This window comes from Nicotiana sylvestris, chromosome 12 (genome assembly GCF_000393655.2).
Source record: "Nicotiana sylvestris chromosome 12, ASM39365v2, whole genome shotgun sequence".
In the NCBI taxonomy this organism is placed as follows: Eukaryota; Viridiplantae; Streptophyta; class Magnoliopsida; order Solanales; family Solanaceae; genus Nicotiana; species Nicotiana sylvestris.
The window spans coordinates 106014141-106028052 of NC_091068.1; the positions used below are offsets into that span (position 1 = coordinate 106014141).

General features: G+C 33.8%; 1 protein-coding gene across 1 annotated transcript; it reads left to right on the top strand.

Annotated features, from left to right (window-relative positions):
* The first annotated feature begins 3028 nt into the window (after positions 1-3028).
* On the top strand, positions 3029-13398 carry LOC104213662 (B3 domain-containing protein At2g36080). The gene is made up of 3 exons (XM_009763193.2): positions 3029-3749; positions 5042-5313; positions 12946-13398. Exons 1-3 carry the CDS (start codon positions 3095-3097, stop codon positions 12994-12996), a joined length of 978 nt encoding a protein of 325 aa, XP_009761495.1. The 5' UTR covers positions 3029-3094; the 3' UTR covers positions 12997-13398.
* Positions 13399-13912: the final 514 nt, after the last annotated feature.

A 13912-nucleotide genomic window follows, 5' to 3' on the forward strand; every position in this document is an offset into this window, starting at 1 on the left:
TGCATAATTTTTAAAAAAAATAGTTGTTTACAAAAATTCTCTCCATATTCTCTAACTTTAAAGGACTTTAAGGACAATTTTGTCTTTAAACATACTAATGCATGCATTAATAGCCTTGGTATTACTAATGCCATGATTTTCTATGCATTACTAATGAATAGGATAATACCAAGTATGATGTATAACTAATACACATGTTGAAAAAATGTAAAAAGCAAAATATTAGTAATGCATAGAGTTAATGCTTGCATTACCTTTTTCTAATACCTCCAACCAAACGACCCCTATGTGATGGAATAAACTATAGAAAAAAAGAACACACACGCAACCTCAGGAGGCCCCCTCTGCTTCTGGGTATGCCCCCAGCCTTGCCCTGCCGATGGATAATAGTAGTAGGATTTGGTATAGTGTCAGCTGGCAGTCCCTACCCACTTCCATCATCTGTTTGTTTGGTTTAAAGAACAAAGCCTTATGCCAGCCAGCAAACATAGTAACATGGTCCTGTTTCTTTGCCAAAGAATTTACTCTGATATTCTATCCTTGTATTTCACTATTTTTACCCATTCTGCATGAAAATATTTTTATCGGATCCTCCAAAAATACATTGCTTTTGGAGGATTTAGCACGCTCTTCGAAGAATCCGAGCAATAAAATTTCTGCTGCTGCTAAAAGAAATCTAAAATCTCATATTCGTAAAAATACTTGTTTTGCCCAATTTCAATGCCACCAGAAAACGTGTGTAGTTCGAATTCACGATCCTTAAGTGTGACTAATAGGAATTGAACTAGCAACCTCCAGTGGCGGAGCCACTCATTGGCAATCCGTCACTCATCGAGCGAACTCTCTAAAATGATTCATTTATATTTGTGTTGAATTTTTCAGAAATATATTACTTTTAGAGGATGCCCGATGATTTTCAAAGGATCCCAGCAATATAAATTTCCGTTGTTGTTAGAACAATCTTAAGTCTCATATTTATAAAGATTTATACATGTTATGTCAATTCCAATGCCACCAGAAAACGTGTATAGTTCGAATTCACGAACCTTAGTTATCAGGGGCGAATCTATGTACGGCCAAAGATGGTTAACTGAACATCCTTCATCGAAAAATTATATTATGAATAAAGTAAAATATTTTATTAAGTAAAAAATAAACTTTAAACACCCTTATTGAATTTTCTGGTTTCGCCACTATTAATCATAATGTCATATACTCGAATCATCAGTTGGGTTCACGTAGAATCTAAAAGAAATACTATCTACAATTTCTGTCCATTGTTTATTTTCATAATTAATCAAAGGGTCTGATAATATCTATGAGTGAACCTGTAATTTTCACCAAATTGTGTATCTAAGAGAGTGAACCTATAATTTTCACCTTGTTGTGTATGTATTATAATATGTGGACCAAGCACGTATAACAACAACAACAACAACAATAACCCCTACCCTGGAGTAAAGAGGCTGTTTTCAAATAGACCTCCGGTATCCTTCACTCCAAAAACTTCCCACCTTGTTCTTGGGGAGACTCAAACTCACAACCTCTTGGTTGGAAGTGGAGGTTGCTTAACATAAGAGCAACCCCTCTTGTCTAATGGACCAAGCACGTACGTGGATATAATTTTGATCCTCAGATCTTTACCCGCTCTTATATTATATTGAACTGTACGAACTTTTGTTAAAAATAACAGACTTTTAATTACTTAATTATATGTCCATATGTATTTACCTATGTTTTTGTACTTGCCAAGCAGTAAATTGCACCGAATACAAATGATTGATTTTGCTTATCTCCACACCTAAAAACCATAATCACACACCCGCTATTCAAATACATCCCTCCTACCTGCCCCTTCCACGTTCCTACATCACTGCATAGGTAATTTATAAGTATTTAAGTTAGTGTGTAATTTTTTTACATTATTAAACCTCGTAGTACAGGGATAAGGAAAAATTAATCTCAAAATTAAATTTGAGATTAATTTATTCCATGTTTGGTAGGAATAAAATTATGGTATAAGGGCATCTCCAACCTTTACCCCATTTTTGGTCCCCAAAATAGAGATTTCCCTATTTTTGGTCCCCAAAATGGGGAAATCCCCATTTTGGGGACAACTTATTCCAATCATTCCCCCATTTTTTCCCCAAACTTTTTTATATTCTTCTCTCTCTTCTATATTATATTATTATCTTTCATTTCAATTTCATTTGTTAATTTCCATTAAACAAATTCCATATTTTATTTTTATTTAATTTGTAATTTCCATAATTAAAACAATTCTACAATAAAATTAACTTATAATTTTACATAAAAATAATAAATGCACGAAAGTTAATTTATCAAAATTATACACCAAAGTTAAGATATAATATTAATATTATAAAGACATTACATAAACATAATTAGATATATATAAGAGATAAATTAAAAGATTAAATAATAATAAAAATTGATGAATAGTAATGAGGGAGATGAATAGTGTACCCCATATTTGAGGGAACACTATTCATCCTCCATTTTGGGGACAAAAATGGGGGAGAGTTGGAGCTAAATTCCCCCAAAAATTTCCCCCATTATGGGGGATGGGGGCAAGGTTGGAGATGGCCTAACTAATCCTGTGATTAGGTATCCCAAGATAGTAGTGTTATTTTAATCCCTATGGGAAGGTAGCTAAGTGAGATAACAATCCCAGGATAATTAATCTTGTGATAACTTGTTTACCAAACAAACCTTTAGTACTCCCTCTGTTTCAAGTTAGATGACACACTTTCTTTATTAGTTCGTTCCAAAAAGAATGACACATTTATATAATTGAAAATAATTCAACTTTAAACTCTTCATTTTATCCTTAATGAGAAGCTTTTATAACAATGCAAATGTCATAGTCCCACAAAACTTTTATTCTTTAAACTTTTAAGACCACAAATTTCAAAATTCTTTTTTTCTCTTAAACTTTAACTACCTCATCTAAATTGAAACTGAGGTAGTATAATAGTATTATAATTATCTTTTAAGTGATTTAATTGTATAAATATTTGGAGCAAATATGTGAAGCTCCATTTATAACCCATTGCTCTCTCTCTTTCCAGAGATGTCCATAAACCATTGTCCTTCACAACTTACAGAACCATTCTGGTGTAAAACAAAACAACATTATATCATGGAATCAACTAGAAAATCCTCATCTCCAAATCACCAAAACCAAACTACACCTACTTCTCTCTGTCCTAATAGCAACCAATTAGAAGAAAATGAAATCCCAAAAGAACACTTGTTTGAAAAGCCATTAACACCAAGCGATGTAGGGAAGCTCAACAGATTAGTCATCCCAAAACAACACGCGGAAAAATACTTCCCTATTAATGGTACCCAAAATGACTCGGGCGAAAAGGGATTTTTACTGAATTTCGAGGACGAGTTAGGGAAATTATGGACTTTTAGATATTCATATTGGAATAGTAGTCAAAGTTATGTATTAACTAAAGGATGGAGCCGTTTTGTGAAGGAGAAAAAATTAGACGCTGGTGATTTTATTTTGTTTGAGCGCCACCGGTTAGACGGCGACCGGACATTTATTGGGTGGAGGAGGAGGAATACCGCCGCTGGAGCCACCGTTTTGGAGCAAGAAAGTGGGGTTGCTCCGCCGGGAGGCGGTGGTGGTGGGTGGGGCCAGGTGTACTACGGTGGGTCTGGGCATCCTTATCCGTCGGCAGGTGTTCCATACCAACCTGACTGTCTTCATGCAGGTATTATTTTCTTTTACTTATCTTCTTTTTTATTTTTTTCTTCATTTTCGATGTAGTACTGTACCTACATGCAGACAAATACTACACGTTTCTATCTTTTCCGTATTGCTGGTATAGTTATATTATTTTCCAGTATGTATATATTTAATTTTTCTGTGTAAAGAAATACTTTACATAAATGAATAAATTTAACAACAACCAAAAATAATACGTGACAACAATAATAATAATAATAATACTTTTTATAATTGGCGATTTTATTGGAGTAAAGTTAGTAAATTAAGAATTTTCATCAAAATTCAACTTGTCTTAGGGAGTGGAAACATTTCTTTTCTTTCTTTTTGTGGCCTTGTTGTGAAGAGTTGTACATTTTTGACACATTGTATAAATAATCTTTGCAGGTTGTTTATAACATGTAGTTTAGTTAATAACAACAAGCGGCATGCTACTTGCTTTTGTTTTTTTCCCCATCTGTTTCAACTCCATTTGCTTCTTTTTTGTTCCAACCATTCGATATTCAGAATTAATCTATTGACTCAACTAATTTAGATTTAGCTTTGTAAAAAGCACACTTTGAGAGTTTTTGTGCTCCCTACCAAAAGGTCTTCATTTATAAAACTCAAATCATAAGACCTCTCATTAAAGGTGGAAGAACTTTACTGCAACTTGCTAGCTAGCCACATAAATAAACAAAAACTGCTTTTATGTTCTTTTATTATGGGTATAGACTATAAAATAGAGTGTGTGCCTGATATATACACCAACCAACAACCAATCAGGTCTATTTCATCTTAACACACTAACTTTTCTTCCACGAATAACTTGGGCACACAATATTTGATCTTAACTAATACCCCAATGGGTCGTTTGGTAGGGTGTATAAGAATTGTAAGGTGTATTAGTAATGCTGTAATTAGTTCTGCTGTGATTATTTCCTATCTGTTTGGTTTGGTGTATTAAAGGTTTTGAAAGGCCAATTCTGTTTTATTACATGCTTATCCGTGTATTAAAAAGTCATGGTATTGCTAATGCCAGGTTTATAAGAATAATACTAAATAAGGTGTATAACTAATAAGTTAAAAAACTCTACCAAACAAAGGGATTAATTACCAAGTACATGTACATACATCCTACCGTACCAAACGACCCCTAGCCTTATATACCTTTGATATACGGTTTGCATTTAGGCACATAATTCATATAATGCCTATATACATGTGCAAATTCACATTTGAAAAATGGTTTTTTGTTTTGTTTATTATTTATTGATTTTTTCCGTGATAAATATATAGGAAGTAGAGTAATGCACAAACAAACAGCAGCAAATGGAAACAACACAAGGAGACAAGTAAGGTTGTTTGGGGTGAACCTAGCAGAGTGCGAGGTAGATGAGTCTTCCTGGTCCGAACCATCGACCTCAGATGGTTCGTCGACACCGAGCCACCACCAACAGAGTCATGAGTATCAGGGTCAAGCTGGCCAGCCGTATTACCAATATCAAGTCCATTGTTCCAATCCTCCTGCTGCCTCTTCCTATGCTAAAAATAACCATCACAATAACATGGTACGCTCTTTATTTTATTATTTAAACTTTAACTTTTCTATGGGAATTATAGATATGACTAATTTCCCACTTTGATTTTCCTGTTTCCTTTGGTGAGACAGATGTATACACAACTCTACAGTCCCCCCACATAATATTTAATTCTGAAAATACAATGCACCTAGCTAATATGTGTATTGTAGTTAAATCGGAAATAGGTCATAGTAAAGGACTAAAGGTCAAGAAACATATATTGAAATAAAACAATAAAGAAGAAGAACAATATTGCAGAGAAAGAGAGTAATTCTTATTGAACTTTGGGATGATTTACAATGGGGTAAAACCCCTCTATTTATAGGGGAGGGGAAAAATGACTTAGCCACAAAGTAAAACTCTCTACAAGATAGACATTCACTCTATTTACAATTCTATTCATAACACCCCCCTTGAATGTCTACTCAATAAGTAACGTGCCTCGTTAAAACATTAACTAAAATAAAACCCAATGGGAAAAAAAATTCTAGAAAAGGAAAAAGAGTACACATATCTAACAATACGCCTTTTGGTTACCTCGTTAAAAACCTTGCAAGGAAAACCCAGTGGGACAAAACCTTGTAAGAAAAAAAAGAGTGCAACGCATATTAAACTCCCCTAATGAGAGCATCATTTCACATTCTTGAGCCTTCGCATCCCGATCTTGTACACTAGCTTCTTGAAGGTTGACGTCGATAGAGACTTGATGAACAAATCAGCTATATTATCACTTGAACGAATCTGTTGCACATTGATATCACCATTCTTTTGAAGATCATGAGTAAAAAATAACTTTGGTGAAATGTATTTTGTCCTATCTCCTTTTATGAATCCTCCCTTCAATTGGGCTATGCATGCTGTATTGTCTTAATATAAAATCGTGGGTAATTTGTCACATTTCAAACCACATTTGTCTCGAATAAGATGTATTATAGACCTCAACCACACATATTCTCGACTTGCTTCATGAATAACAATTATCTCAGCATGATTAGATGGAGTAGCTACAATTGATTGCTTAGTCGTTCGCCAAGATATGACAGTGCTTCCACAGGTAAATACATAACCTGTTTGAGATCGAGCCTTGTGTGGAAGATAAATACCCAGCTCAGCATAACCAACAAAATCGGGACTGCAATTATTGCCATAAAATAAGCCCATATCGCTAGTTCCTTTTAGATACCGTAATATGTGTTTGATTCCATTCCAACGTCTCCTTGTAGGAGTAAAGCTATATCTTGCTAAGACATTAACTAAAAAAGTCATGTCATGCCTTGTAGTATTAGTAAGATACATTTGTGCACCAATTGCACTAAGATATGGTACTTCAGGACCAAGTAGCTCTTCATTCTCTTCTTGAGGTTGGAATGGATCCTTATTCATATCAAGTGATCGAACAACCATCAGAGTACTTAATGGATGTGCTCTATCCATGTAAAAACGTTTCAATACCTTTTCTATGTCAGCAGATTGATGGACAAAAATTCCGTTTGCCAAATGTTCAATTTGCAAACCGAGACATAATTTTGTCTTTCCGAGATCTTTCATCTCGAATTATTTTTTTAAATAATCAATTGCCTTTTGGAGTTCTGTAGGAGTTCCAATTTGGTTTATGTCATCGACATATACGGCAAGTACAACAAATTCCGATGTTTTCTTTATAAAAACACATGGGCAAATGAGATCATTTATATAGCATTCCTTTAATAAATACTCACTAAGACGATTATATCACATTCGTCCTGATTGGTTTTAGACCATACAAAGATCTTTGCAATTTGATTGAAAATATTTTCCGGGACTTTGAATTATTTGTGTTAGGCATTTTAAATTCTTCGAGAATTTTCGTGTATATCTCATTATCAAGTGAGCCATAAAGGTAAGCGGTAACCACATCCATTAAATGCATGTCAAGCTTTTTATGGACAACAAAACTAATGAGATAACGGAACGTTATAGCGTCCATAACATGTGAATATGTCTCTTCATAATCGACACCAGGCCTTTGTGAAAATTCTTGTGCAACAAGGTGTGTTTTATATCTTTGTACCTCATTTTTCTCATTCATCTTGCGTACAAAGACCCATTTATAATCACCAGGCTTAACACTATTAGGTGTTTGGACTACAGGGCCAAAAACTTCACGTTTCGCAAGTGAACTCAACTCTGATTGGATTGGTTCTTGCCATTTTGGCCAATCACATCTTTGTCGACATTCTCCAATAGATTGAGGTTCAAGATCCTCACTATCTTGCATAATGCTAGATGCAACATTATAAGCAAAGACATAATCCACCACTATATCCAATCGATTCAAATTTGTCTTAATATCGTTTGGATTTATTGATAGTTCCTTATTTTCTTGAGTCTCAGGCTCAGTGATTTCCTCATGAATATCAGGACTGGTTAAATCGTGGATTTCTTCATAAGGCTCTTTCGTTGTGTCATTTTGATAATTTGTTTTCCTTTTTCTAGGATGTCTATCCTTAGAACCCAATGGTCTGCCACGTTTTAGGCGTGCTTTTGACTCATTAGCTATGACACTAGAAGATTGTCCAACAGGGACATCAATACGGATTGGAACATTCTCTGTAGGGATATGTGATTTTGTTATCCTTTTCAGATCCGTAAATACGTCTGACATTTGATTTGTTATTCTCTGCAAATGGATAATCTTTTGTATCTCTTTTTCACAAATAGAGGCACGTGGATCAAGATGAGACAATGATGGATTTTTTCACAAAATTTTCCATTTGGTTTCACCAACTTCTCCCCTAATTTTGGGGAAAGTGTCTCATCGAATCGACAGTCTGCAAATCGTGCAGTAAACAAATCCCCCGTTAGTGTTTCGAGGTAGAGAATAATGGAGGGCGATTCAAACCCAACATATATACCTAACCTTCTTTGGGGACCCATTTTGGTGCGATATGGCGGTGTTACAGGCACATATACTGCGCATCTAAAAATTCTTAAATGGAATATATTAGGTTCATGACCCAAAATTAATTGCAACGGAGAATATTTATGATAATTTGTCGATCTGAGACGAACTAGCATTGCTGCATGCAAAATGGCGTGACCCCAAACAGAAGTGGGCAACCTCGTTTTCATGAGTACCGGTCTTGCTATCAATTGCAGACGTTTAATTAAAGACTCTGCAAGGCCATTTTGAGTGTGAACATGAGCTACAGGATGTTCCACTTTTATCCCAATTGATAAGCAATAATCATTAAATGCTTGGGATGAAAACTCAGCAGCATTATCAAGTCTAATAGACTTAATTGGATTATCAAGAAATTGTGCCCGTAATCGAATTATTTGTGCCATTAATTTTGGAAAAGCAAGGTTGCGAGATGACAATAGGCACACATGAGACCATCTAGAAGATGCATTTATTAAGACCATAAAATATCTAAACGACCCACTAGGTGAGTGAATAGGTCCACAAATGTCCCCTTGTATACGTTCCAAAAACGCAGGGGATTCAATCCCAACCTTTGTTGGTGATGGTCTAATAATTAACTTGTCTTGATAACAAGAAGTGCAAGAAAATTCATTATTTGAAAGAATTTTTAAATTCTTTAATGGATGCCCATTTGAGTTTTCTATAATTCGTCTCATCATAATTGATCCAGGATGTCCCAATCGGTCATGCCAAACTACAAAAGTATTGGAATCAGTAACCTTTTAGTTTACGGTAGAATGTGCCTCAATTGCACTAATTCTTGTCCAATACAGGCCACAAGATAAAGATGAGAATTTCTCAATAACCCTTTTCTGGCCAGAGACATTCTTGGTAATGATGAGATATTCAAAATTATTCTTATCTATTGTTTCAATATGATATCCATTTCGGTGGATATCTTTAAAACTCAACAAGTTCCTCTTGAACTTGGAGGAGAACATTGCATTCTTTCTGATAAGTATTGTTCCCGTAGGCAGAGTTATAGTAGCTCTTCCAGAGTTTTCAATTAATTACTACTACCAGAAACTGTAGTAACATCTGCCTTACACATACTTAAATGAGAGAAATATTTCTTCTTTTAATATTGTATGTGTCGTATATGAATCAACTACACAAATATTTTTACAATTAAACTTTGATCCAAGTTTGTTTTGAGAGATATCCATATTTTCTTAATCTTCTCAATAATTAAACGAACCAACAATTCATAATTAAATCTCATGCATCATTAGTTTCATCATGCCAAGGTTAAATTGTGGAAGATACTGATGTCAGAAAATGAATTTTTATATATACTGAAATTAGTACAATTTGTTTTGTTAAGTTTCATAACTTATTATTTATTAATATACAAGTTAGTACAAATGTAAAATTCCTTTAATATGAGAAATGAAGAGACCACTTCAGAATATCACACGGTTCACCAATCACTATTAATCAAAGCATGTATGATTGGATTGTAAAACTGAGTAAAGAAATTAGTTGGCTGCTTATTGCCTTTTCTGGATTCCTAATATGGTAGTAATACTTTTGGAAAATACTACAATTGTGAACTAGTAGAGTCTTAACCAAACATGAAACACTACTAAAGGTTTGCTATGTGCAAATAGGTGAATCTCGTTAGTAGTTCAATATGCTGTCAACATATGCACTTATACCTTCACTAAAAATTATGATTTTGAACCACTAGACAATTTTACGCTTCTGTCAATGTATATTCAACACATAGATATGGAGACTACATACCTTCAATTTTCTGGAGAAGAAAATTAAACTCCACTTACAAGTGATGATGGGATTGATAAGAGTCTAGTGCAGAATCTTAAAAATATTCATTCCAAGTATGATATTGAATTTATAATGGCTTTCCATGGTTAGGTAATTATCAGTTAACGGAACAGTCCATAGTGACAGATTCATAGCAAATTAAATCTCTAGACCAACTTTAAGTTGTCATATCTTTCATTTAAGCTGTTCCACAGAACAAGTGGATCTTTGGCTGTGAGATATATTCTATTTTCAACCCTTTATCAAGGTGATGACGCAAGAAAATCAAGGCCTTAGCACAATCTTGGGTGGATGCTTTATTTTTGTCTTTAATGACGTCTCCAAGACCCATTGCATCTAAATGGATTTCAGCATCCAACACCCATGTCATATAGTTCTTGCCCGAAATTTCAAGGGCAACGAACTTTCTTTTCATAATGTCAGTCATAATTAAAAAGAGGAGAAATCTTATACCTTAATCTTCTCAAAAAGCTTCTTGAGACGGTAGAGTTTCGCGCTGATAACGTGTAATAAAATAATAAAGAAGAAGAACAATATTGCAGAGAAAGAGAGAGTAATTCTTATTGAATTTTGGGATGATTTACAACGGGGTAAAACCCCTCTATTTATAGGAAAAAAATGACTTAACCACAAAGTAAAATTCTCTACAAAAGACATTCACTCTGATTACAATTTTATTCATAACATATATAAATATCTCACAATTTATAAGTAGTCTAGTTGAACAAGTAATTTCTTTCGTCATAGAAATCAAATTTGCTACTATTTGAAATCAAGTAAGCTGTTTTGGAACTTGTAGTGAGCTATTTTCTCCTCCCTACTTTTAGTTCCACGCCTGTAGAAATTAATGATGGATAAGTAAAAATATTCATGGGATAAAAATTTAGTATCGTTTTATCTCTTGTTTGGTTATTAATATTGAGATAAAGGCATGATTAAAAATAGTATCAGGATAATATATACCGATCAGGGGGTGGAACAATAATTCTAGGATAACTTAGGATAAGTTATCCCACGATAAAACAATAAAATTGATAATTTCAAAATTAATAAACATATCAAACAGTCAATAAAAAATAATAATAATACTGGGATAACTAATTTTTGCATGGCTAATCCAACCTAACTTATCTTCAAACCTAACGACAGATAAGTTTATTTGAGAAAATAGTACCGAACTGGAATGTTAAATGAGGAGTGGAAATTTTTAATACAACAGAAATTTCGACTCGCGAGAGATAAACATCTTGAACTACAATGATTAAGCTGTTAAATGAACAGCATTGTAGATATTACTCCTGCATTCTATTTTATATGATATTTTTCCTTAGTTTATTTTTAAAATAACATTTGTTAATACATTAATTCCCCTGTTTGGTTTAAGGTGAAATTCTCTTTTCTCTTGTGGGATCTCTAGAAAATAATACTCTCCTTCACTCTCTCTATTTCTTTCCTTCCGTTTTAGCAGAAATAAAAGGAAAATTTTCTTTTCTTCTTTCGCGTTCCTTGTCTTCTTACCATCTACTTTCTGTGTTTTCCACATGTCTGGAATCGTACACCTTGGGAATAACATCAATAGAATGATTGCTAAGAGTGTCATATCTTTAAATAGTGTGTTAACACATCAACCCTTGCAGTTGCAGAAGACCGACTTGGGTCTGCTCCGTGGACCCGACCCAAAAGATATTTAGATTGATGAGTCAAATGAATTAGCTTTGGCCAGCTATCTTTTGAAAAAAGGCATACTATATAGTCAACTTTGCTGGTCGACCTCTATTTACAATCAAATCAAACTCTCTTCTTCCTCAAGAATAAATAGAAATCACACCTAACATATCAAAAACTTATGAGAAAAAAGTATTTTTTGGTGAAAAAAAAGAGGAAGCACTTTTAGCCCTAAGAAGCTTGGCTAAACAGGCTATTAAGCTAGTTTACTAAACTTTTTGTTCTTTTGTTTGATATTATTTCCTTTTAATTTATTTCAAAAAATAATAATATATTTTTATATTTAAAAATAATTAAGTTTAAACTTCGTATTTTACTTTTAGTGACATAATTTTATAGCTACACAAATATCATGATATGTTTAAAACCATAAGTTTCGGAAAATTTCGTTTCTCAAGTATATTCATATAAAAGAAAATGAAACGGAGGAAGTGCTATTTTAACTTTGGGAAGTGACAGCAAACAACTTTTTGTAAGAGAAATAGACATTTCTTACCCTTTTGTCAACTAAAGAAATCCTATATATAGTCATAGTAATCTTTTCATGCCTAGGTAAATCTTCTAATTATAAACTCGGCCAACTTTCCCACTATTAAAAGAAAGACTTGATGGGGTCATTTTGACTAAAGATCAGTAACAGGAGTAGGATTAAGAGGTCCAAGGATTGTCAAAGTTTTATAGTCAATAGAAAACACATGTATTGCTTCAGATAAAAATCTTTATTATATACCATTTAATGATGCATGAGTAAAGTCAAGTGCATGACGATTTCAACCCTTTAACATGAAGCAACTATGCTACAACTTTTGATTCTTTCAAAAGTGGTGTATCCATTTCGATACTTGAAAAGTATAAGTTTAGCTATCTCTAAACAACAACAATAAACCTAGTATAATCTCACAAGTGAAGTCAAGGAGAGACTAATGTGTATACAGCCTTATCCCTACCTATCTTCCGAAGATAAGAACACTTGTTTCTGGTAGACACTCAGTCAAGAAAAGTTTAGCTATTTCTATCACCAAATAACCAGTGGACCATATGCACACACTACAATAATTACTTCTATTTTTCCTTTTATTCTTTTTGAAATATCAAACCTTTATGATGGAATTGCTAATAATTATGCTGTATGGTTGTAACAGGATGTGGATTACTCAAGAGATGTCAACCAGATGAGATATCATCAGGGATAAGATCTGAGATGTGACATAAGAATTGACCTTTATGGGCCACTTGAAATGTCAAAAACAAGCACAAAAAAAAAGGGAAAGAAAACTTGAAAATCCCAGATTTTCTGGCAACTTGCTCTCCTGAGAAAAGGTGGTGTATATCAACTTCCACACCTCTGAATTCCCATGTCCAGGAATTTTGAAAGAGACATCAGGGTGTTTGAGCTATGGGGCGTTGGGCAGTGGAGCAAAGGTGGATAGACTAAGATTGTAGGTGCGTCACCCAAGTACAGATTGACGTAAGTAAAGACCCAAATGAAAGAATATGAGTTGTTTGTTTTCAAGAATCTAAAAACTGACGGTTATTAACATCCTTTTTTACACATTTCGATCATAATTCAATGGCAGAATTCTTTTAGTTCGACAGTACTGTGGTCAATGTACTCTATGTATTGATGATTCAAATGAAAAACTGATGAAAAGACTCGTCAATCTAACCTGTGAAACTGTAAGTTCAATTCTCAAGAAGTCAGTCAAAGTAAAAATGACAGAATACAATATCAACAAGACCTTTTGCATCAAACCTTACGCATGCTTCTCAAATTAGTTGACAAATAGTGCTCGCACATGCTTCAGATTATCTGAGTATCTAACCAAAACTTTGGAGTGACAGGACCAACCATTGAAACCTCTTTGGAAACTTGATATAAGAGATGAGTGACAAGTGCAGTAGTCTAACAATTCTGTTAAGCAAAATCATTGTTTGTTATTGGGATTATACTAGTTAATAACAAACTATTAGTGAGTGAAAGTGATTATTTTTAATAAATAATGTTATATAGTATCAATTTTGATAGTCAAACACACTTGTATTGGTTTATGATTCAGACCAAGCAAAGCACTTATAACAAACCACTTGAGATGTATCGGGGGATCTTAC

Coding starts and splice junctions, on each gene's coding strand:
- LOC104213662 (XM_009763193.2), top strand. CDS start 3,095: ATGTCCATAAACCATTGTCCTTCACAACTTACAGAACCATTCTGGTGT. Junction 3,750..5,041: donor ACCTGACTGTCTTCATGCAG/GTATTATTTTCT, acceptor ATAAATATATAG/GAAGTAGAGTAATGCACAAA. Junction 5,314..12,945: donor ATAACCATCACAATAACATG/GTACGCTCTTTA, acceptor TGGTTGTAACAG/GATGTGGATTACTCAAGAGA.